At 38.0% G+C, this 26,247-nt stretch overlaps 1 protein-coding gene across 6 annotated transcripts in view; it reads right to left on the minus strand.

Annotated features, from left to right (window-relative positions):
• The window catches only part of HDAC11 (histone deacetylase 11), an 87,057-nt gene that overhangs the window by 36,913 nt on the left and 23,897 nt on the right, over positions 1-26,247 (minus strand). For 5 of the 6 annotated variants that reach the window (XM_075939669.2, XM_075939670.2, XM_075939668.2 and 2 more), the window contains exons 4-7: positions 18,189-18,305; positions 9,696-9,738; positions 5,810-5,886; positions 3,437-3,499 (exon numbers count right to left, since the gene is read on the minus strand). In XM_075939669.2, the coding sequence (XP_075795784.1) occupies positions 3,437-3,499; positions 5,810-5,886; positions 9,696-9,738; positions 18,189-18,305 (300 nt within the window). The remainder of the gene's footprint in view (positions 1-3,436; positions 3,500-5,809; positions 5,887-9,695; positions 9,739-18,188; positions 18,306-26,247) is intronic. The other variant, XM_075939672.2, reaches the window with a different exon arrangement.

Here is a 26,247-nt window from a genome sequence, read left to right on the forward strand (position 1 = left end):
ATAAGGAATTGACCTGGTAGTCACTATAGTCATCTAAGATTAGATGTCCTATGTTCTTCTTGATAGCTCCACTTCGTAGCAATTGTTTGTAATCAGTCACCTGTAAAAAACTCTGGGGAGAGAGGCTGGCTTCACAGTCTTGCAAGTGCTGTCTACACACACATTTTTGGAGCAACACAAGTTTGAGTCTCTCAACCCAGGCTGGGAAGTTTGCTACAACAGGCTGCAGCCACATACCCTGAAATGTACTTCCAAAATATGTTAATAAGCAGGTTCAGTCCGAATACTAATGTTTAGTGCTTAGATATGTTACAATCTGTTAGAATAAAGCAGAATCCATGTGCTTCTTGTTTTTAAGTCTGAAACAACAAAACAAAACACAGGACTATGTAGCACTTTAAAGACTAACAAGATGGTTTATTAGGTGATGAGCTTTCGTGGGCCACACCCATTTCCTCAGATCAAATAGTGGAAGAAAATTGTCACAACCATATATACCAAAGAATACAATTTAAAAAAATGAACACATATGAAAAGGACAAATCACATTTCAGAACAGAAGGGGGGTGGGGGGGGGGAGGTAAATGTCTGTGAGCTAATGATATTAGAGGTGATAATTGGGGAAGCTATCTTTGTAATGGGTAAGATAATTAATGTCTTTGTTTAAACTGAGGTGTAAAGTGTTGAATTTAAGCATGAATGACAGTTCAGAGGATTCTCTTTCAAGTGTGGTCTGAAAAGGTCTTTGAAGCAGGATGCAGGTAATCAAGTCGTTGAGACAATGTCCTTTCTGGTTGAAATGGCAAGAAATTGATTTTTCTTTGTGATCCTATCTAATATCTGTTTTATGGGCATTGATCCTTTGGCAAAGTGTCTGAGACATTTGTCCAATGTACATACAAAATAAAGACTTCATCCATCCTGTGCAATCCTTAACCTAGTCTGCTTTTCTTTAGTTTACTGGAGAGAAAATTTATACTAGTGAAAACAAATCTCTGGAACACATGCTTTGAAGAGAATAGCTTCATTCTGAATTTCACTGCCAAGGATCTGAAATACACTGGAAGGTTCCTCTTGCCAAAGAATAAAAGACATTACAGAGATCATTACAGAAAGCTGGCTCAGAAGTTGCAAAAAGTAGTAAGAAAAGGGTTCATTTCTGTTGGCTCTTCAACCACAAAAGAAAGAAAACTAAGTATCTGAGTTGAGAAAGTATAAAGATTTAACGAAGACCCTATATTATTAAAATCCTGGTATCCTGACTAATATCATGAGATTTCTCTTTTTCTTATGTATTCCTAATTGCATTTGCCACCAACACCGTAGTTATATAGGCACCAATTTGAATAAAGTTGTATTAAAAACGGTTCCAAACCAGAGAGCGGTTTCCCATATGCTACTGCACAGCATATGTCCTGACATAGTTTATATGCCTGTCAAAGATCTTACCAGGGGATATCATTTAGGAGCAACATGCTGGTATCAAAACAATGTTTGCAGTGTTCAAGTAGGTCTTCAAGCAGGTTTTAAAAAGAACTACATTCTTTTGTAAAGCTTTCAACTATGCAAAGATTCTTGCACCAGGTAACTCTTTTGAGACTTACATCATAGCACAGATTGCATGTGTAATCATGTACTTCATGAGAACCACTGTAGTCATATATATTCTAAGACATTTGAAAGACTAAAATTTTACCTATGAACATTTTAATTTAGAAGCTTTCATTAAAAACCTCTGTCAATAGATCCAAATCATTATCTGGAACTAGATATTAAAAAAATGCTGTAGGCAGTTTCACAAAAAGCGAGACAATATGCCTTTTTCTTCTTCCACATGTAATCTGCATTCAGCAGGAAAACATACACAGATTTAACAAAATTTCTCCATATAAGCAGGGATGCTCCTTGCTGATTCTTCTTGAAAAGACAAAATACTTTTTTCCCTACATAAGAATGGTCATACTGGGTCAGTGCAAAGGTCCATCTAGCCCAGTATCCAGTCTGCCAACAGTGGCCAATACTAGATGCCCCAGAAGGACGGAACACAATAAGTAATCCTCACATGATCCCTCTTCTGTCATCCATTTCCAGACAAAAGGATGGCCTAGAGTCTCAAGAGGCAAAACATTAAAACATGCTATTTCACTTTCTGCTTCCTGCAGTTCCCATTGGCTAGGAAGGGCAAACCACAGCTAACAGCAGCTATGGGTGGCCGTACCTACACTCAGATTAATAAAGCATCTGGCAGCTGCCCAGGGCCTAACACTGGCAAATCGTGTATGGCCTGCAGACTGCTTATTGCCCACCCCTGCTCAAGAGTATTAATGACTAGGGATGAACTGCTCAATGAGCATGCATCTACTGCCTACCTTACCTGAAATAATTCTTCAAGAAAAACGTTGTTTAAAATACAATTGCATTTCCCTACATGTGGTAACTTCAGCGGGATTTTCAACTTATTTTCAGTGAAAGACCCACTGAAGTTACCACATGTAGGGAAATGCAAGAATTAGATTTTCAGTACTGCCACCTCTCATGATTTTACTGAAAGACTTGTGATAACTGGTGTTTTTCTTAAAGCCTCCTAATAATATTTTGAGGACTAACTCACGTTTTTCAACTCCTGGCATTGGCAACAGTGGATTTTTTTTCTGAATTCTACTTATTCTACAAATCAGCTCTCTGGTTTCCCAGTCCTAGGGTTTAGCATGTACTGCTAAACGCTTCTTCCAAAAACAAGTCCTGCATTAATTAATACCTGTGGTGTGAAGAAAGATGAGCTATTGATGGCTGTAGGACACGTACCTTGGGAAGCACCTCTTGCTAGGGATCTTAACTCAGTGGCTCAAAATGTTTTCTTATTAAAGTTTTAATTTAATGCACTGTGCCACAAGACAACTAAATGACACATGAAGCAAAGGGAAAAATTAAAAACATAGGAGCTAATCATAGGAGAACAAACTTATGTAAACACATTTTCAGAACAATAGAGAAGAGAATTAGAAATAGTTTAAGCATGAAGGAAAATGACAAAACAGTCTGAAAACCTGACTGATTTGATTACTAAACATAATCTCAAGACGACACACAGTAATCAGCACTGACAGAATCATCAACCAAACCTGAATCCCAATGGCACTTTGTCAGAAACCAGCACTCTATTAATTAGCCGACATATGAACAGATAGGAGCAGGTCTTCAATAGCTTATTAAAAAATTGTGACTATATTTATATAACAAACTAAAACTATTTCTATAATTACGTGTATAATAATATCAACATAATACATTTCCTAATTCCTTTCCAATTAAGGTTACAGTTGCATTCTGCAACTTACATTTTTACCATTATATAGTTAGAAAAATGGTATTTTTGAGGATTTTGGCTTTTTGATTAAACTTCTTTTTAACAGCACCAAACATGTGAGTCACTCACCTGATGTGCATCCAGATCTATAATAGTGGCCTTAGACACTCCTTCTACTCTTTCAAATAAAAACTGGAATCATAGGTATATACAGAAGAAAGAGAGAAAATAACACAGTTAAGAAAATAAATGAGACTAGAATGGAAGTTTGCACTGGCAATGGCACATTTCATCCTCAAACTGAATGTAGTATATATATTTCTTATTTGCCAAAAATTAAGGGCTAAATATTCTAAAACACTTTATTATGGAAACAACAATGTGTGAAGGAATAATTACATTCAGTACTGAGAGGTTTCTTTATAGTTTGAAAACTACAGGCAGTCCCCGGGTTACATACAAGATAGGGACTGTAGGTTTGTTCTTAAGTTGAATCTGTATGTAAGTCGGAACTGGCGTCCAGATTCAGCCGCTGCTGAAACTGATCAGTTTCAACAGTGGCTGAATCTGGACGCCAGTTCTGACTTACATACAGATTCAACTTAAGAACCCCAGGCATCCCCAAGTCAGCTGCTGCTGAAACTGATCAGCGGCTGATTCCAGGAAGCCCGGGGTAGGGGCTTCCTGTAGTCAGCCACTGGTCAGTTTCAGCAGCGGCTGACTTGGGGACACCTGGGGCAGAGCAGCTGGGGTGCTGCTGGGGTGGTCCAGTAGCACCGCCGCTCCTCGGAGCTACTGGACCAACCCAGCAGAACCCAAGCTGCTCTGCCCCAGGCGTCCTGATTCAGCCGCTGCTGAAACTGACCAGCAGTGGCTGAATCAGGACGCCTGGGGCAGAGCAGCTGGGGTGCTGCCGGGTTGGTCCCGTAGCGCCCAGAGCGGCGCTACGGGACCAACCGGCAGCGCCCCAGCTGCTGTACCACAGGCATCCCGAGCAAAGCTGCGGAGCACGCGGGCAGCGGAACAGCCCAGACGCGCCGTGGCTGTCCTGCTGCCCTCGGGCTCCATGGCTTTGCTCTGCTTTGCTCCCCGTCTCCCTGGTCTGCAGACCAGGGAGATGGGGAGCAAAGCAAAGCAAAGCCGCAGAGCACGCGGGCAGCGGACAGCCCAGACGCGTCTGGGCTGTCCGCTGCCTGTGTGCTCCGCCGCTTTGCTTCCTCTCCCTGGTCTGCTGGAGACCAGGGAGACGGCCCCGTTCGTAACTGCGGATCCGACATAAGTCGGATCCGCGTAACTCGGGGACTGCCTCTATTATCTTGAGAAGCTTACGGACACAATGCGAATCCATATATTTGCATCACGTTATATACATGAACTACATTTACAGACTAGCTTTCATATTAAATCTTACAATTGAAAAAAAGAAAAGGTCCAACTGCCTGTGTTCAGAGCTGCAAGAGGCAATGCAGGTTCTCACATAATGAATGTCTTACATTTCTAAAGGGCTGTGTAGGATGAATATATTACCTGGTTTGTGATAAGGACACAGACTGAATGGGCATAAAGAGCATTCTTCTCTCTCTCAAAATAAAAAAGTTGGAGAATGTGTAGTGGGGACCAAACTCATAACTCAAAGTTTCTTTATGAACTAGTAGTGGAATTCATTATTTGCTATTTCACATGGCTGAGAAAGCACATTATTAAAGTTTTCAAAAAAATCTCTGAGTTATAACACCACCTATTATTAACTAATGAATGGTAAAATATATTTAGTACTATGGAAAAAGAATCTCCAATTTGCACCAGAATAGTTGGGAGACCCAGTGCAGATTAAGAGACTGAGTAAATTAACATACAAAAAAAGCTAGGGTATTGCACTATATAGTATGCTGCATTTGTTTATATCTTACCATTTTAATTCTTTCTGTTAGTATTTTATAGAATACTAGCTCATGTTCTCTGATATACTTTGTAGGAGTAATTAAGTCTTAGTTACAGGAGGTCTAGTTCTGCCTCTGTATATGCATGTTTGTTTACAGAACATACAACACTAAATATAATCAAGTCTTTCAAACTCTCCCCTTCCTGATTTTTGAAGACTTCACATTTTTATCTAGGAAGACACCATGCATCTAGGGCAAGATCTTGCAACTGGATCTCCGAAGGATGCAAATGTCAGTAGAAATCAGTGTAGACCTACATGGTGCCTGGTTTGGCAATTGCAGAATCAGGACAGTTCCCACTAGAGATTTTAAAACAATTAATTAACCTATGGTATCTTATTTGAAAGAAAGAATTGTAACAAAACTGTACTGGGTCATACTTGCGTGTAGTAATCTGATCCTGCAGCACTTCTCCACACAATTATAGCTCTCCTTAGTGGCAGGTATGCATGCGTAAATGCTGCTGCATCAGGTAAGTTAGACTAGTGATTTAAGAAATGTATGCTGATAAATTTTTCATTTGTATAAATAGTAGAGAAAATTACTTTAAATGTCCTACCTTAATAGCCAGTGTGATATCAGCATATGCACAAAACCCTCCACCTTTATCACTTGAACAGTGATGGAAGCCACCACCTAAATGTAAAAATGTAGCTTTAAAGAAACACTACGCTAAAAAGCTAGGTACTATGAAAAGCAATATCACTGTAAATGTGAGGTCAGTTTGTATTTACTTTTTATTTAAGCAATGACTGTCATTTTTTAAATTGAACAAAACTTCTAAAACCCCTAACCTATTGTCCTGGCAGCATATCACATTCAATATCACCCCTTCATATATATTTGGCCTATCAGGTCCCAAGAAAAAGGAGCAGTATGTGTCCCATTTTGAAGTAATCTGGCCCCAGAACTGGAAATCTTGGAATCATATAAAGAACTATGCTTAAAAGGTGATGTGTTTGGCACCCTACAATTATGCGCTACATTAGAACCCATGCTTTGTAGTAAGGCATGTCTCATCCATGGCCCACCTATCCTGAGTCATGTGCCAATTCAACTCATCAAAGTGTAAATTTGCTTGACTCAGTAACTGTGCCACAAGTATGCTAGAGTACTTCTGCCACAGTAATAAGTGAATGAATTATCGAGGGGGGAGATGAAAATCCCCACAATGTACCCAATTAACTTGTGGAGTGAATAGAATGGGTAAATCCTTCTCAATCTGAAAGTCAGGGGTTAGCAACAGCCCAAAACAAGAACCATAACTGTCAGTGAGTACAGCCAATGCACCCAAAGCCATCCTGTATCTATAGGCATTAAACTAAAGGACAGATGCAACATATTGTTTTGTTTCAACCCATATAAAGTTACAAACATAATTCCATCTGAATTTCCACAGAACATGTCTGCTTTTGTTTTATTTTTTAATCCTGATGTTTATTCTGTAGAGGATTATATTAAGAAACAATGGAAAGATATGTCCACAAGAGTGAAAAAGTTAATATTTTATATATGCTCTTAACAAGTCTGGGGTTTTTTCCTCTTGCGGTACAAACTTGCTCAAATTCTTTTTAAGACATAATGGCTTCACATATGCTCACTATGTGGGAATTGCCATCTTTAGAAATGTCTCAAATATACGTTAAAGGGGGGAGGGAGAATCAAACATATATGACCCGGTGACATCCAAATTTAATTATAGCCCTGACTATTCCTTGTACAGGCATTGTCCTTCCTCCTTTTGCCCTATTATGAAAAAGGCTAGAAAGAGGACCAAAATATATTTCCATTATACCCTTTGTAATTACTACAGTTACGTCTCTTTTAAATGAAGTAATCTCAGTAATTCCACAAATCCATGCCTATAACTAAGCCCTCACTACAATATTAGAAGTTCCAAAGATTTCTGTGGTTGGGAGAGACCAAAGATTCTTTTTTCTTCTGTGGCAGAATTAATGCATATTTATTTAGCAAAATAGTGTAGTTAGGTGCCACTACTATTTATTTACTTTATGATAGGATTTGCATGCAAATGTGCTCATAACTGATGGTTAGAAATGTAATATATGTGCCCATAAAAAACATGTTGCATTTCTCAAACCATTAACTTTTATTTTTTCACACTGTAGGGTTCATTACATGCATAAAATATTTCAATTTTGTAGTGAAACAGAAATGGACATTGACAAAACAGAAAAATAAGTCCTGAAGTTGAGTTAAATGCAACATGGTTTCTGTTTATTTGGGACACTGAAGGGAAGCCGCACTGCGGTAAGTTTTATGGAAATAAAAGAACTCTGAATCATGCTACAGTCAGAATGAATCTCTCAACTATTCTAATCTAGCATCATTTAAGTGTGTATTAAATGCCAATAATTTATAGGTAGGAACACCAAGTCTCTAGATAGGAATCTCTACATGTAAGTAAAAAGAATTTTCCTATAGATTAATACGATCCTCCAAAAAGGCTGTGTTCTCCAAGCAATGAATGGGAAGAACCATTAAGGTAAAGTGAAAACTTTGAATTTATTCCACAAGGTTTAAAATATTAAATGTTTTTCCACTTTATTTTTGCCTTTTTCTGAAGCCTTCTGAACTGGGTACTGAGGGAGCAGGAAGCCAAACCAAACTGTGTCAAGGTCTCTATGTTCCTCTAAAATTTAGCAGATACTCTAATTTAGTTGTACAACAAGGGCACAGTGAAATTGCTAATTTGTTTCGGAAGTGTCATACTGTACTGTTATTAGTTTGGCAAACATGGGTACAAACTGTGTCCATCATGATTACCTTTTAATGTATGACAAGGAACAGAACATTGGAAGCAAACAACATTTTCTTATTCATAGCATTTGTGCCCATAATTAACATTCTCTACTTTCCCAGGAAGTGTTTCACCTGAGTAAGTTTCAAACAAGTTTATGTCTTCACAAAAAGTACTATATCTTTTAAACCTTCTGTAAGGAAAAATTTATATATAATGTAATTAACCTCAATTGTAAAACTTCACATATCTTTTTAAAATAACATTCATCTTTGTCTGCAAACTTGGGATAAAATTCACCAAGGTGCAGAAGGCCAGCACACTTTTTGCCTCAATGGGCTATGCATGACTTAAATCCCTATTCATGTACCTTGGGTATTTTATGTTCCCCCCCCTTTACTGTAGTAGTTTTAGTCCAGGTCTATCCTAGATCAGGAAGGTCAGCTTAAGGTACGCAACTCCAGTTACATAAATAACATAACTGGAATCGACATTACTTAAGCCAAGCTTGGTGCAAGGTGGACAGGAGCCAATGCTCCCGTTGGCTTCCCTTATACCAGCGCTGACCGAGAGCACCCTTAGTATTCAGTTTAGTGGGTCTTTACCTGCTAAATCAAATGCCAGATCGATCTACATGGCAAATGGAGATATGGCCTTAGATAATGGTATCTCCTCATTAAATCCCTGTGAGGAAGGAAAATGCTATTATCTCCATTTATAGAGGGAAAACTGAGGGCACAGAGGAACTAAGTGCCCAAGATCTCATACAATGTCATCAGTGGACCCAGGTTTTCTATGACCCCAATCAAAAGCAATAGCATTGGACCATCCTCTCAAAACTAGAGACATAAGAGGTGCCTGGGCCTTGTGTTGACCCTGGAATGAATTTCACACTAGAAGTATATTTAATAAGCAACTGCAGAGCTACCATCCTGCACTTAACATAGGATAATGATGACAGTGAACTAAATCAAATAAAATTCAAGGTAATTACAGATTTGATTATTAGACATCATTTGAAAAATCATTTTGGTAATAAATATGGATGTTCCTTAGGTTTTGAATGTTGTTATGATTGAGATTAAAATAATACATGAATAAAATATACTTTGTTTCATTGTATATTGTCTCTAAGGTGATATTTGATGTTGTGTGACTGATTTTTTTAAAAAACATTTAATGAAAATTTAGAAACCTATCACAATATATCATGTAATTTTTCTTCCAAATCCTATTTTTTGTCCTTATTTTTCCAGTTTTTTCATTCCAAGAACTTCTGCTTCAATCACAGTTTTATAGAGTGGAAAATTTAGCTTTTATCATGTAAATATTCAGATTTTTCAAAACAATATTAATATTGTCTACCTTTATATAATTAATAACAGAAAAATGAAGATTTATTATCACAAATAAGCATTCTATTGTTTGTTCTCTTAGGAGAATCCGATTGTTTTGTTTACCACAAAAACATAATATGGATCATAGTAGACTAGGAAACTAAAATTCTCTTCTCAAATTCTTCTCTAAAACTTATTCTCTTCTCTAAAATACTAAAATTAGCATATCTTCTCTAAAATTAACTTTGGACATTTACATTTGAGGCTACAGGTCATGTTGAGAGGAAATAAATTATTTTTTAAAGTAGTTGGTAAAGCTTCATTTGGTTAATTACATCTGTGCTTACCCACGTTGATTGCCCAGCCTCTGTCAATGGCAAGTTTTCCCGCCTTTAAGAAAAATAAAATAAGAAATTCAGGAATGCGTGAACTATGACAATTTAGGCCTTTATCCTGTATCCCTTAGGCATTATGAAGGTTCCCACATAGCCTCTAAAGACAATAATTGAAGTTTTACCATAGCAAGGCATGCTGGAGGAGACCCTTTAACGAGATGTCTATATTTCATTATGTTCCAATTGTTCGTGTAAAATTAACTTTGCTATGCAGAGACAAACACTGACCCCTAGTAGCCAAACTGAAAAGTGCAGTAATGAGAGAAAATTGTTCCAATAGGTAAAGCTTCCAAACATAACAAGCATAAACATAGTGTTCAATCCTTTTTTATATCATTCCAATTTATGTAATAATCTCCCAAATAATGCATTGAGAACCTGTAAATAAATGCAAACATATTGATGCACTTATAGTTACCAGTGAGTAAAGTGGCAATATGAAAAATGTCCTGGGATTTTTTTATTAAGTTGTATTTGTCGACAATTCTTTTCCTCAGATTTATGGAAATGGTGATGACTGCTCATTTGCGCATTCAAAAAAGGAGAGTCAACAAAGAGAGGATACACTATGCTGGAATTAGGAAAACTTGAATTTATAAAAAATGCAAAATATTATTAGCGAAGAGCCATCTTAAAGGAGCATTTTTGCTTTTGAAAGCAGATATTATTTTCATTCACAATACTGTTCACTGATGACTGATAAATTATAAGTACTTCAAGTGTCAAATATTTTTAAAGGACATGTTATAATATCTAACAAAATAAATTATTTCCAAAAAATCATAGAGTGAAAATTGCATTTGTAAGGGGACCTGGAAAGCTTCGAAGTAAGAGATAAGGAGCTTTTCCATACCTAAAATTGGTCTTTGGATACCTCTGGAAGATTACTTAATATTTAAGAAACTGGGGGAGAGGGGAGGAAGAGAATGTCATTTTACTACCCAAACACTGCCAATATGTCCAGCTTCGACCTTAAAGAGGGATTACGGACGGGCAGAACCCGGAAGTCACAGTGCTTCTCCACTAACTCCTCATTCAGTATACTTCCCAGGTATTCCTCATAACACTAGCGACGGCACTGGCAGCAATGAAGGCACATATGTTATACTTCTGAATTTTTAAGAGCACACAGATAGTTTAGGCCTTTATTTATTGCTTGATGAATTCAGTTTATGCAGGCAGACACTATGCTTTTTTTTTTTTTTTTTTTTTTGAACATGGAAGAGTATTTCTGTGATGAGAACTAGAGGAAGCTTGGAACACAGAGGCGTGGAAATCATGACCATAGAATCGCCACTATTGTTATTTATTACTTGTATTACAGTAGCAATAAGAGTCCCACTGTGCTAGGCATTACACAAACGTAACAGTCCCAGCCCCAAGAGCTTACGACATGAGTAACGCTCTCCCAAAATCCAGATTTACGAATAGCTAATAGAATGACATCAACTCTGGTCTCATCACGGAGAACTGTCTCTCTATAACAATTCACACTACACAACTAAAACAAAAGACAGGACTATGCAGCACTTTAAAGACTAACAAGATGGTTTATTAGGTGATGAGCTTTCGTGGGCTAGACCCACTTCCTCAGATCTGACCAGACTAACACGGCTACATCTCTATTACTACACAACTAAGAGAGACTGGTGCAAGGCTCCCAGATAGTGCTGTAGCACTAGCAAGAGGCAGTGAAACAGCCACAAGAGCATTCAGAGGAAATCCACTAGCAGGGAAATAAAAAGAGTTTTAAGCAGCATGGCAAGGGCCCTCTGACAGTAATTGATAATTTTAGAGAATGATTTTTCTTCTTCCTCCTATTGCCTCCCTCTGTAACACAAATGCTTAAAAATTGCAGGCCAAATTCTATCCTCAACTATCCCTATTCATTCCCATTAAAATCAACAACGTTGCCTGGCTGTATATGACACAGAATTTCACCCTATTTGTTACTGCTGCTTTGAATTTGCAGGTCACTATATTCCAGTTGCTTATTTTAGACTTGAATGAGAATTATGAGATGAAACTAAAGTCCACATGCAGTTAAGTCTTCAGCTCTCACACACTGATCTGCTTTTGCCTTTTCCACTTAGGGCACTGGCAATAAATTGCCTGCTGAAGAAGTTACACTTGTTTCTACCTCAGCTACTTTATCCATATTAATAAAAGGACACCTCTCACAGGATCCCAAATTTTGGACAATGACTTTATCACTTTCTCTCTGCACTTCTTGCTAAGCAATCTTTTATGAATAATGTAGGCAAGGATAATATTCCAGATAGCATATCTACTTTTCCTGCTTTTCAAGGCAGCTTTGGGCTGGCCAAACAGCATTAGAAATTGTTACAAATATATTCAAGCGCTCTCCTTTTTTCCTAACTTATTCTTCCTCAATCTTCAAGAAAACACAGTGAAAGTAAGGATATAATCAAAATGAAAAGGGAAAAAAGGAAGCAGAAATTGAAGACCAGAGAGGAGAAGGAATGGTACTAAGAAAACACAGTCAAAAAAGGGCAATAGTAATAGAGATGTAGCCGTGTTAGTCCTGTCTTTTGTTTCAAAAAAGGGCAAGATATTCTTTACTAGATCCCACACCAATGAAATCAATAACTTGTGGCAGTACATAAATGTGGAAAGTACCACTGGCCCCAGCACTGCCTAGGTGACTTGGTAGTAGAAGTTGTCTATCTTATTCCTCAACCCATGGCAGAAAAAAAAAAGAGAAAATGTGACCTTTATTTTCAGGGTAGCTGTAACCTCCACAGTAGAATCACAACCTCTTCTGCCACTTTTCCACCTTTGTTGGAAATTTATGTAAAATCTTTCTACTGTGCTAACTTTCACAGTTTGCTTCTTGATTTCATGATCTACTTGCTAAATTGTTAATTCTCATCTTTATCATCATATTAGCAATGCTTCTGCCAAATGTGTATGTGTGTGTGTGTGTGTGTGTATGTGTGTGTATATATAAATACATATTTTAAACAGGTCAGTATTCTGTGTGATTATGAATACATGAATCACATCGGAAAGGATAAGCAATTATGCTGTTTAACTAGAAGTCTTGAAAAATCAAACAGTTTTTGCAACACAACTTGAGCATGTGATTATGTAGATGACAGATAAAAATTTTACAAAATGTTTTCAATGTTTAATATCACTGACCAGTGAGCAAATTACTCTTTCACACAGAGAATTAAGATGCCATTATGTGCGTAACATTAAGACATATTGTCAAAAGTGATTTCTGAATGCTTAAAGTGAACAATCATACATGACAGATTACCCATCCACCAGTTATCCATTCTATTTCTTTCCTGAATATCTCTTGATGACTAATTACAACAACTGGCAGGAAACTGGAGATCCTTGACAAACATGAGATTTTAGTTGCAGAATTGGGGAAAGCAATTTGTACAGTTAACAGCACCAATCAGCAGAAATTTTATGAATAAAAGGCAATTTATTTTGTACGTGTTTATAGAATGCTTGAAAATATAAAGTGTTAATAATATTTTAATTAATGGCTATGCTGGACATAAAATTTTGACAATACATCCGAGAAGAAAAACATGAAAATTTTGTGAATAAATGCTAAAGCAATACTAAAAGTAAGTACTCAAACACTTTTCAGATTTATCTTATTAAATAAACGTGTGTAGGAAAGTAGAACTGTGTTCCCACAATCATCTATAATTCATCTAAATAATAGGGTAGTTATAATGTCGCTGGCTCTGCCTTGCTGTGATGGAGTTTTACAAAAAGGATAATGGCAAGGTGCCTTGGAAATTAAAAATGTGAGTAACTCTGATTATATTAGTTGTACTGTGGCTGAATGTAGGGGCCTCAACCAAAATCAGAGCCCTGTTGTGCAAGCCACTCTACAAACATAATGAGAGACTCTGTCCTTATGACCTTACAGATCTGTGGCCCCAATCCTGCAATAATTTATGCACACGCTTAACTTTAAGTACTGGCAGCAGTCCTGTTAGACTCAACATGCATAAAGCTAAAGCATGTGCATATGCTTTGGCGGGATTGGGAATAAACTGGAAAGACACAGAAAGAATGGGGATAGAAACAGAGGCACAGAGTGATAAGGCAACTTGCCCAAACAGATAGCCAGTGGGTGGCAGATCAGTGAAGAAAACACAGGTCTCCTGATGCAGTTCAGGGCCCTCATTAGTACGGCTTACATTTTTAAAAAACTTAAATTGGCTAAGCAAAACCTGAAGTGTAAGAAAGTTCAATGCCAACCTTGACTCAACAGAGAAAGCATTCTGATTTCAACATGAGAACTACTAGATGGGTCTGAGTGCATGAAGAGATATAGAACTTCCCACCTCTACATCACTGGACCAAATCCAGTCCACGTTAGAAACCAAAAAAGCATGTACTCAACAGTCTGTTTCTCATTAGACTATGTAATTCTATCATTTTCTGAAACACTTTCCCTTTTATTTTTATTTATAAAAGAAAGAAAGAAAGAAAGAAAGAAAGAAAGAAAGAAAGAAAGAAAGAAAGAAAGAAAGAAAGAAAGAAAGAAAGAAAGAAAGAAAGAAAGAAAGAAAGAAAGAAAGAAAGAAAGACATACTCTAAAATACATGCTGTCCTGTGCAGCCTGAACAATATGAAGCTATAGAATTCTAAAAACACTATATATTTTCCCTCTGGCAAATGCTAATTTGCAGTATTTTCTTCAACAGCAATTAATAATACATTCACAGTTTAATATTAATGATAAACTCCTCTGGGAACTAACCAGGTTCATTAACATCAAAGAGAGTTTTTCCCATGACAGATGTGGTACTTTCTTCTTGAGTATTGATTAATGATAACATTTCTTGAGAGCTATGGGCAAAATTTTGCCCTAGGTTAAATGTGTATAGGTCCCACTGACTTTCATGGGCACTATCTACACTCCTTTCAAGGACATAAAGGAAGAATTTGGCCTTGTGTATTTTATTACTTCAAAAAGTCTAGTCTAAATAATTATGCTACAGAAACTCAAGTAAGTGCTTTCTACAGTTTTACTATTTGTTATGTGCCTTTGCATCAGGAATGTTTCTTGCCATACAAGAATATGTTGCTATTTTTAAAACATGCATAAATCTGAATAAACACTGAATATAGCTTACTGCAAACCCACTGCTTGCAGTAAACCTGACTGACAATATTGCCACATAAAACAAAAACACAAGGGATAAGATATTTTACTCCATGAATTTTAATTATAACCAATGCAGTATTTTACAGTTCTGGCTCTCTTCTTATGGTACAATCAATCCTTCTTTTGGGAATACAGCATTTCCCAAAACTAGCAAAAATATACACAACATCTAAAATAGATGTTTTTAAAAGTGTATTTTAATTAATTTTAAGTCTTTAATTTTATTTAATTTTTAAATAAAGTGAAATTAACTTCCTATTTTGGTTGCTTTAAATAATACCTCTTACACCTTTAGTATCAGAGGACCTTTACGAGATACCTGGGAATGAGAGAAGCCCAAAATGCACGTGTTTGACAGGAAAAGGAGCTCTGCCCCTTCTCCCTAACCTCCATAGCAGTTTTCTGCTTAGCTGTTGGCTTGGCAAAGGGATACAGAGGCAGCCTATTGGCTGCTGGGTGCCCCTCTTTATTTAAACTACAGTACTCTGCGGTTTTCAAAAGCTTCTACTTGCTCATTAGTTGTCCCACCTCTGGACCCCTGAGGTGTAGATTAGGAGTGATGCTGTTTATGATGCTGTGGGTCAGACTGATCCCATTTTTATGGATCAGAAAGGAATTTTTCCCACTAGGCCAAACTGACACGGGATCAGGTGAGTTTTTTGCCTTCCATGCAGCCTTTAGGAAGCTCACTTGGAATAGAAATGACAGGATTTGAAATTCACATAATGCTGTTAAGATTACAGATTCTTCATAATTGCAGTCAGTGTTCAGAATTGGGTAAAGGTTAAAAGGGACAGCTCCCAGTATTGCACAGCTGGACCTTGCACTCATGGAGGAGGGGAAGAGGAGACCAGAGACAGTGGGAGGACCGTGAGATTAACACAGACTGAGGTTCCCTTCCCTAGCTTTGTGGCCTCTTGCTACTCCACCCCCATAAGCCTTTATGTGTAGTTTGCATCTTCAATGAATCTTTGATATTATTCACCAAAGGAAGAATTTGAAAAAAAATGCATCTTGCTTTTCATGTTCAATCTGATTGCTGCAAAGTGCCTATTATCACCACTAACCAACAATTAACACAGATATCCTCTCAGTTTTGTGAAAATACTGCTGCTGCTTTACTGTTCCCTTCTAGCTTCCCAGCCTCCTCCACTATTATATCTGCTAGTAAGATGAAAGAAATCTTTTATTCCAGGAATGGGCAATAATTTTAACAGGGAGGCCACTTCACAAATGTCGGTACATGGTCACAGGCCGTCTCCAGGCCCCCCTGAACGAACGGGGCCTCAGATACAAGGGGTGAGGTTAGGAGCTACAGAGAAGACAAAACAAATGACTGTGAAAGAGACCCTTTGTGTGTATGGCAAGTGTGTATGTGATTGATTCTGTGCCACACACACACAGCCGCTAGGTGTGAGACAATGACACAGAAACTGTGTATGCTTCTGGGTAAGTTTCTGAGAGAAGCCACACACTGTCTCTTTAAGGCTATGTCTAGACCGCAGAGTTCTATTGGAAAAAGATATATAAATTGCATATATTTTTCTGATCCCCCTCCCCCCCTCCCCCCCCCCCCCCCGCCCCGAAGAGGCTATTTTGAAATGTGACCCAAACTCCTCTTTTGGAACACGCCTTATTCCTCATACAATGAGGAATACAGGGATGCCGAAAGAACGCATCCGCTTTTTTGGAAACTGTTCCGAAAAAGTAGAAGCGTTCCCTGGATGCACCAGAGCTTTTCCGGGATACCTCCAGTATCTTGGAAAAGCTCCTCAATGTAGACATAGCCTAAGGGAAATGTGTCCTGATCTGTGGTCTTCCCTGTCCCTTGCTCTGCACTCCTCTGGGTCCTTGAGCATCCACGCTGTGTCTCCCTCCCCCCAACCCCTGCTCTGCAGAGATGGGCTATAGGGGCAGGGGGACAAACTAACGTCAGCACTCCCTGCCCCTCCATACACACCCACAAACAGCTAGTAGGAAAATCCTGAAAGCAGCTCAGCTACATGACCTAGCAAGGTGGGGGAGGGCAGCTGAACACATGTGGCTGGCTGTAAATATGCACTCTCTGCTAATCAGCTGGGCGGGCCAGAGAGAAATGGTTGGTGGGCCAGATCTGGCTCCTGGACCTGATTTTGCCCATCCCCGATTTCTAGATCTGAAGGAAAAAAAATAAGTACACTCCTCAAGACAATGCACTTCAATAGCTGGCCTTAACATATGTAATGTGGGATTCTGTATCTTTCCATGGATCTCCACTCTAACAGCTAGTTTGGGAAGGGCACGGGAGAGTGAAGCTGCAGTAGAAGCAATGAAAATCTATTTGCCAGCACAATGATTGTGATTTTAGATAAAATCCCTCATTTTCATTGCTATAGGTCAGCTCCTGTGAAAAGAGATAGGGAATGCCATTAAGGTCTTCCAGCACTGTGGTTGGCTCTGAAATGTGCTTCTACTCTGACAAACAACATAGACAGGTTCCGTGGTTGTTGCCGTCTGATTTTATGATCAAAATGTGGTGGGTTTACAACGAAAAAGATGTTTTTTCCCCAAATTACTGGCCCTGCAAACTCAGCTTTGGCTCAGAGTCTCAGGGGTTCTTTCCATCTGGCATCTCACTGTCTGTAATAAAGGTTCTGTAGGAAAAAATAAGCCCGCAGTGACACCTGTGCAACTCCACTGCCTGCAGTGAGGAAGAACAGATGTAACTAATTGGAATTTGGAAACAATTCTGTAATGATTAAACAGAATACAACTCACTCCATTTTTGCCGGGCTCTCTCTATAGTGATAACACCACTAAAACTTCTATTTTAATCACTAATTTGAGGAGGTACAAATTTCTGAATACACAAAATAAACAGTAAGAAGATGTCATTTTCTCACTAGCTGTATTTCAGAGCAGAAACTCATTGTAAGCAGCACATCCTTTTTCAGGATGCGCTGAAAACAGAATGATAAGAGCAGATGCCATCCCAAATAGGGAAAAAAATCTCCCCTTTTTAGTGATTGTTCTCTTTCCATGCCCTCGCTTCTTGATAGTGTTGATAGGCATTGCAATGTGATGCTGGATTTAGCCACTGTCTCTATGACAGATCATTAACCCCCTTCTTGCCCTGGTCCAGTGTAGTATTAGTAAACGACCCAATTACAGATCCATTGGTTTACATGCACAGACTTTATAAGTTATAAAATCTATGAGAGGGCACAGGTTAAGTACTTTTTTAAAATGCAGTTCATTAATTCAAGCTGATGAAAGAGATAAGAAAAAAACCTTACCATTATTGTTCCTCCTGTCTGCATTCTCAGAGGCTTCAGCACCTTTCTCTGAACAAGGAAATTGGGAAGAAAGAGAACTGGAGGAATTTCTGTAATTGTAGCCACTACAAATGACCACTACAGAAAAAAAAAACAGAGAATAATTACAAATTAGTTTTTGTATAGTTTATCCTATCTCCTTATTACTATTAAAATATTCTGTGTCACAGTTACTATATACTAAACAAAAGCACATGTCTTTAACATACAGTATTTTTCCCTACAGAAACACCAGTATCCATAATAGCAATAATTAATATTGGCCTCTAAACAGCTTCCTTTCTTTTAGAGAGAGACCAGCAGGTCTCAAATGGCAATTTAAGAGAAACTATGTTTCAGAAGTCAGATTCTGGATTCTTATGCCAAATTTTGACAAGACTATTATTTTTTCAGTGATGTACACATTTCAAATAGGCTAATAATGTTACAAAACCAACAATGAACATTCTTAAATGGTATTAATAGTTGGCTGTGCTTACTACATTGCTCAATCCAAAGGGTCAAAAATACACAAATAGATTTGGACTAAGATGTTTAACACTTAATGAACATTTTACGTGCATCTTAGCTTAAACAATGCAGTTATTTTCATGCAAGATCAGGTAAGATTTATTTTGGGTAGTAAATATTGTTAGACTATTTTTTAAAGTATACATTGTATTAAATAAGCAGGTAACCAAGAAAATTATTTGAAAAATTACTTCCAAAATATTTACAATATGTGATCTATTCTAGTGAAGAACTTTAGTTCTTCAGATATTGCTTCTAAGAATCCATATTAGCAGTGTAAGGCGCCAATATAGCTCAAAACCTAAATCACAGCTAGCAATATTTAATGTCTGCATTTCAACTTATTCCTCAAAATTTCATAGTCAGTTCAATACATTGAAACCTTTGCACAAGGATTTTGTGTGGATCCCACACTAGTATAATGAAGTTTCAAGAAATTCTGTAGACCTCTGAAGTTCTCTTATTTCATCAGTTGAGCTATTGCAAGTGATGGGGTAAACTGGTGGGTGAGTGTTAACAAAAGAATAAAACCTAAATGCTTATTTGGTCTACTTAGGTATTCAAAATATGACCACTTACAACCAAAACAGCTTAAAGGAAGACTGTAGGTATGATTTATTGAAGTGGTTATGCATTTTGTTTTAAGCATAAAAAGTATATGCCTTCAGCACTGTTTACTTTGACAGCAGTTCACTTAAGAGTTTGTTGAACTTTTATATTGAAAGAAATTTCAAAGACAACATATGGCTTATATTATATTGGAAATTATTTCCCAATAACAGCTGCCCATCAGTTATACAATTATCTTCACTATCATCTTTTAATGCAGCAAGATTTGCTAAAATCTATTTAAAAACCTTTGTAACCTCAGGTTGGTATTATAAAGAGATAATTTCCACTTGTAATGCATCTTAAATGGAGTAGCACTAGGTAGAATTTGGCCTACTATTAAAACTAGTGTCAAGCACTGCAGATAGCTGGAGAGTGTAAGAACATTTCACAAAAACGTTTGCCTCTCTTTAATTTATGTTTTCTGGCCTGCTCTATAAATACACTGTAACCCATGTGTAATAATACAATTTGTAATCTTCTCCACAATGTAATTTGGCCAAGGAAAAATATAGCCTTACTATTCCGCCCCATTTTCACGGTGCCAGCAAATGAGAAAAGCATCTAAGAGAACACTGCAGAACAGCTATTTACATGAACATTTAAAAAGAAAAAGGAAAATGGGGCCAGAAAAATAAGAAATGGGGCACAGAAAAGTCAAATAAATGTATTATATAACAAATTTTGAATCATGATGCAATAATCCTATCTTGGCATTCTTATGACTACATAGATGACTCACAGCTTTGCATTTATAGTTAATGACAGAGGAAAAATGTGTTTGGGTAATTAAACTCTCCAAGAACTCTCAATGTTTTCTAATTAACAGCATACTTGACACGATATACAGAGTAAGATAGTCATAAATCATGACAAACAAGTAGACCTGTGGCACCTTAGAGACTAACAAATATAGATCGATCGATAAAATAGGATAGGATAGTCTCCACTCAAGCTCATCTGAAGTGGGTTTGGCCCATGAAAGCTCATGATTATTATATATATTAGACACACACACACACATACATACTGTTTGTTTCTGAAGTGCCACAGGACTACTCATTGTTTTTAAAGTTACAGACTTTAAAGTCATGGGACTTATAAATCATGAGGAAAGCCTTCAGTCCTGAAACATACAACTAAACCTATGGAAAACAGACTATTTATTGAAATTGTTATAATCTTTGTGGTGAACAATCAGGAAATTAGGTGTCCTTGATCATATTTTGACACAGTTCTGCTCAAATGTTTACAAAGTCTGAGTATTCTGTTTTTCTTGTTACTTCCAACATTAATTATCCTGCCTCCTCCACCTTCCTGCGCCCCACAGTTATTAGCCACAAGTTTTAGGAACTGATGAATAGAATATACCACTTTATATTTGTCTTTTACAGCATATGTTCATCATATTAAATTATTTTATAAGGTTAATAACTCTAAATATGAAACAACAAAACACAGAGCTTGCACCTGACACACCTACCCCCTCCTACACCTGAACTCCCTGCCTTAGGTCCCAACCAAAGTTCCCTCTAAGCTACGTGACTAAGCGGCCGCACAGCTACGTTCTGAGCCCTGTACAAAGGTTCAAAGCTCCCCACACAGGCAGAGGGGTAGCTGTGTTAATATGTAGCTGAAAAAACTGTTTGGGTTTTTAAAATTCTTTTAACAAAATTTTTTGATATGCTGCAGATTGCTAAACTCTGAACTTAATGATTTTTTTAAATTCAGTGTTAGTAATTAATACATGGTAAATTGTGTTGCATTAAGGTCAGATCTTTGCTGTCTGGTAGAGTTCTGGCTTTTATGAGTTAGAAGTAACAAGTACTGGGTGTGATGCTAGCTGTTTTGTAGGATGAAACCTTATTTGCAAGCTTTTTGAGACATGCAAATGTCTACAAACCCTGAAGCCATGTGTTAATTTGTTCTGGGCTTCTACTCTTCCTCCAGGGAAAGGTTAATTTCCTACCTTTGTACAACACCTTTGTATTCACTAAGACTATATCTACACTACAGGTTTCTTGCACAAGAAGCTTTTTGCGGAAGAGATCGTCCACAAAAACTTCTTGCACAACAGAGCCTCCATATTGCAAAAGCACATAGAAAAAGCGATGCGCTTTTGTGCAAGAGAGTGTCCACACTGTATGGACGCTCTCTCGAAAGAAAGCGCTGATAGCTGTCCACAGAATGGCCAGCAGGGCACCTGTGCTTTTTCCTCTTTCCTGTTTTTGCGCAAAAACCCCCTGTTGCCTGTCCTCACACACCTTTTTGCGCAAAAAGGAGTTATTCCTTGTAGGAGGAGGAATACCTACACTGGAAAAACCCCTCTCTTCTTTTGTTTTATTTGTGCAAAAACACACTTTAGGTGTGGACACTCCACGAGTTTTTGTGCAAAAACAGCTGTTTTTACGCAAAAACTCTGTAGTGTAGACCTAGCTTCAGTGTACCTCACAGCAACTAGTCACAGGTGTCTTGTTTTAATATATTTTATTCCACATATATGGACTGCTTTATATATATATATGGTGGGTGTGAGTGTGTACATACACACAGTATGTTCTGTTTGTATTGGTGGTATACATCTACACACTACCTCAATACTGATGGTGCACATAAGAAAATTCAACCTGCCCAAGGGTAGAAAATGTTAGAGGGACTACTGATCATAACCCAAACCCCTGCTCCGGATCTCTCACACAGACCCCAACCTTACACCCATCCTACGTCCCATCTCCAGAATCCTCTTCTGCACCCATACCCCCTCCCAAACCCTGCACCTCCATCCCCTGCCCGAAGTCATAACACTCTCCTACCCTAGGTCACAACCTAAACCCTCTGCGCCCCCTCCTCCACCCCAATCCCCTGCTCCGGGTCACAACCCCATCCTTCACCCATACTCCCTTCAGACCACACACCTTCATGCACTGCAATCCTCTACTCCGAGATCCCTTCTGACCTAACCTCCATCCAAGTCCCCAAACCTCCTCCATTAACATAATAAAAGAGTGCAGGCCTTGACCACTTACCAAATTCTGAGTGCTCCCCCCCCCATCAAAAATTATTGCCCACCTCTTACAAAGTATGTTTCATTCTCTAGAAGGTGTCTGAAGCACTTGTACACCAATGTACACCGCCAAGAGGAGAACAGACAGCATTTTATTATGGTTATCCACCATGCAAGGCTTCCCATTGCAACTACACGTAAGAATAAAAAGGACTTATATTCTGCTTTCCTGTATGTTTTTATGGGAGCTGAGCAGAATGGCAGATTTCTTCTCAGACTTGTTTGAGGCTCCTATGCACAAGTCTAACAAAAGAATCTGCTTCACAGCAAATAGCCATCTTTACAAGTAGCCTCAGATAACTATGTTTAGTAAGCCTGCTGCTAAAAGCAAATGGCTAACACAGGCAGTTATTTATTTTCAGGAAAAAGCAGAGATGTGAATCTGATTTTTCAATTTATTCTGTCCAGACGGTTCTCCTGTCAAATATTTAATTGGAAATTGATCTTCCATGAGATCTAGAAAGGAGCATAACAATAACTCTTTGTATCAACTCAACACTGAGATTTTCACTCACTGATTTTTGAAGACTTTTCTCGCAAACCTTTAGGACAATATTACTCAAGCTTCAGTTTGCAACCCCAGCGTAAGTTAGGAAGCTGTGGGGTTTGGTGACCACATTTTCTATAGGCTAAAGTTTTTTGTGCTTTTTTAAAAAATAATTATTCTTATTATGTTTCCAGTGCTTCGAGTTGCAAATATGACTTAAGTTTAAATGCTGCAGTTATAGCACTGACTGAATATATACCACTGGGTAATCTGAAATTTTGACATTTTCCATACATAGAGTTTATATTTAAAATATGAAATTATCAGATGTATAATGTCCTGAATGTAAATGCTGGTTCTGGTCATATTTGGCAGAATAATGCAATGGGGGGGAGGGGCTGACAATCAAAATAAATAATTTTGAGACATAAGATATAAAACATTCTGAGATATTTGATCTTTGCCTGCAGCTCCAGGCCAGCCCTGCCATGCAAAGGCTTCTTACTAGCTCCTGCAGGGGTTTGGCTTCCAACTCTACAGCAAGAATCTTGAAGTTCGGCAAGAACCCCAGTTCAAGCCAGGCTCTCAGAAAGTTCAAGCTCTCTGCTCTAAGGCTGGAGACTGGAAGTCCTGGAATAGTCAAACAGAGCTCTAGCTTGAGGGCAGTCTGCAAGGGACTTCCCTTGGCCAGCCACTCAATGGCATTCAGATTCCTAGGCCAGCCAGCTCTCTGAAAGCCCTCTCATCCCAGCTTGAAACAGTCCACATGTTGGAGCTGTCTTAGAGCTGCAGATTTCAGAAGCAGAGCTGAACAAGGAACTGATTTTTCAGTTCAGCCAACAAACCAGAAAAAAAATCCAGGTGAAATATTCAGTTCAGTTGCAAAAAATGTTGGGAATGTGTCAGCAAACTGGAAATTGCTCTAGAACCTGGTGATTAAGGCACTAGGAAGGAGATGTGGGTTCAAACATTTCCTCTGCCCAATTCAGAGCATGGACTTGAATCCACATCTCTTACATTCCAAGTGAATGCATTATTCTCACTTTTTCTCTGTGTGTAGCTCAATTAATTTTTAAGTATCTATGTACAGCGGAACAGCTTAAACAAGAAGGACTGAGATACACTCAGCCCAAAAAAGTAAATAGCTTAGTCATTAGGACCCTCACCCAGACAAGGGGGAGATCTGAGTTTAAGTCCCTGCTCCAGAGGAGGTGGTCACATTTGGGTTCTCCTGCGTCTTAGGCAAGTGCCTGAACCCATGAGCTAAAGCTTATGAAGAGGACAGTAAGCCACACATGCAGTTTGCTGATCCCGAAAATAACTTTTCCCCAGCCAAAGCTATTCAGTCAAATGTGCAAATAGTTTAGGATTTATCGAAACTGCATGTTACAGTGAATAAATTCTTTCATCTAAAACAGTCATCCAACTACACATGGGAGCCCTAGCAGCACCTATTAGCAGCAGTGAAACTGATGAGAATGTCAATTTCACACAACAGCTGTTCTGGTTGGGTAGCAGATTTCATTTTAGAAACATTATGTTAGGGTTTCTCAAATTGGAGGGGGGCAGAGAACCGGGGGGGGGGGGGAATTTTCTGGTTCACAAATTTTTAAAAAATAGATTCAATCTGATCTGGAATTAAATCAAACTTTGAAAATGCAACATTTCCTGCAAGCCAGAAATCCCATGATTTGACCAGCTCTACTTGTCAGGCCCTTCTTTTTGTTCAGGGCCTCACTCTATCAAGGGATAGATATTTTTATTAAGTGACACAATAAAAGTGCTTATTGTTGTTGTTCACATGTCCCATACAAACTAAAAAAAAATAACATTAATACTACAGGACTTCTTAGTAAAAGTTACAACTTTATATAGCCACAGTTTTAAACTCATAAGGTTTTTCATTTCCAAGTGGCCCAGCCACAATGAAAGCTAATCACACAATGCTACTTGACTTGTAGGGCAATATTTGTAGGTTTACCCACTCTGCACCAATTTCTCTGTGTGTGTTAAATTTACATACATACACAACTTGAAAGTATCATACTGATCACATACTGCACATGTACTTGCAAGCATAATTGCTGCTTTTTACAAGTGCAAACATGTGTCACAATTTGAAAGTCTAGCTCAGTAATCAAGACTGGAGTAAGCACAGTAAACTTTTAATATCAACAAATTTAACCTAATTTGAATCAATTGTTTTTATATACTTATCGGGCAAGCTGTCTAATGCTACCTGGAAGCCACAATTCTTACCATGAAAAGGCCTCCTATTATGAAAATAACTTTGTTCCACATCAACATTACAAAAAAAACACTACATGTACAGAAAAAAAATCAAAATGTAATTACAAAGTACAAAGAAATAATGGATAATGATAATGATTTGCATACAACAGGTAGCCAATGTATTACTGGTCATTCTATCAAGACATCACAATTCAATGACTAAATAATAAATATTTTATATTCATAGTACTTTATGTGCATAGCAAAAGCACAAAATGATTTACTGGATACCTCTTGAAAGCCCTCCAAGATATGGTTCTGTATGCAGTATAAAAAAAATTAAAGAGAAATATATTCAAACATTTGGAATAGATGGTAATTGAAGGTAATTTTATTTTCCAAGCTGTCAGTTGGCTAAGTATCTGTCTTCATGACATACCTCTTTATTAGTTTATTCTGATATGGAACAAAAGGACAGACATTAAATAGTAATCTTAGAAGGCAATGTACTGTCTGCATTACGATTATCTAGATAACATATTATAAATCAATACATGTAACTATTTCTTTGATAGACCATTTGTTCTCCTTCAGTCATTATCAACTTTTTAAGCCTACTTCCATCCGTTTATAACAGTATACTTGTTGCATAACTCAGGAACTTGACTCCACTCAAAATGGATCCTATGTCCACTAGAGTAACAAGCAGCACGTTTCCTATAGACAGCAAACACTGCATTTAATGATGTCTTCATTTTTCTCTTGTGCACTCTTGTGCAGTTACAAAGTGTACCTAATCCATTTTTGTTTGTGTTGATAATAAGGGATGTTAAATTTTGAGTAATTGACTAATCTAATAGTTCATGCAATTTGCATCGACTATTCGATTAGTCAATAGGGCACCTCTGCCTTTGAAGTTGATAGGGCACCTCTGCTGGCCCCATGCTTCCCATGGCATTTCAAAGCAGCAGCATTGTGTGGAGCCCAGGGTTAGCACTCCCCCGCTGATCCCTGGCTCAGTGTGGCACTGTCGCTTTGAAATGCCACAGGGAACCCAGCGTCAGATTGCATGTGGCGTTTCAAAGCTGCTGCTTTGAAACGCTGCGGGGAGCCCAGTC

This window comes from Pelodiscus sinensis, chromosome 11 (assembly GCF_052426305.1).
Source record: "Pelodiscus sinensis isolate ZL-2025 chromosome 11, ASM5242630v1, whole genome shotgun sequence".
Lineage (NCBI taxonomy): Eukaryota > Metazoa > Chordata > Testudines > Trionychidae > Pelodiscus > Pelodiscus sinensis.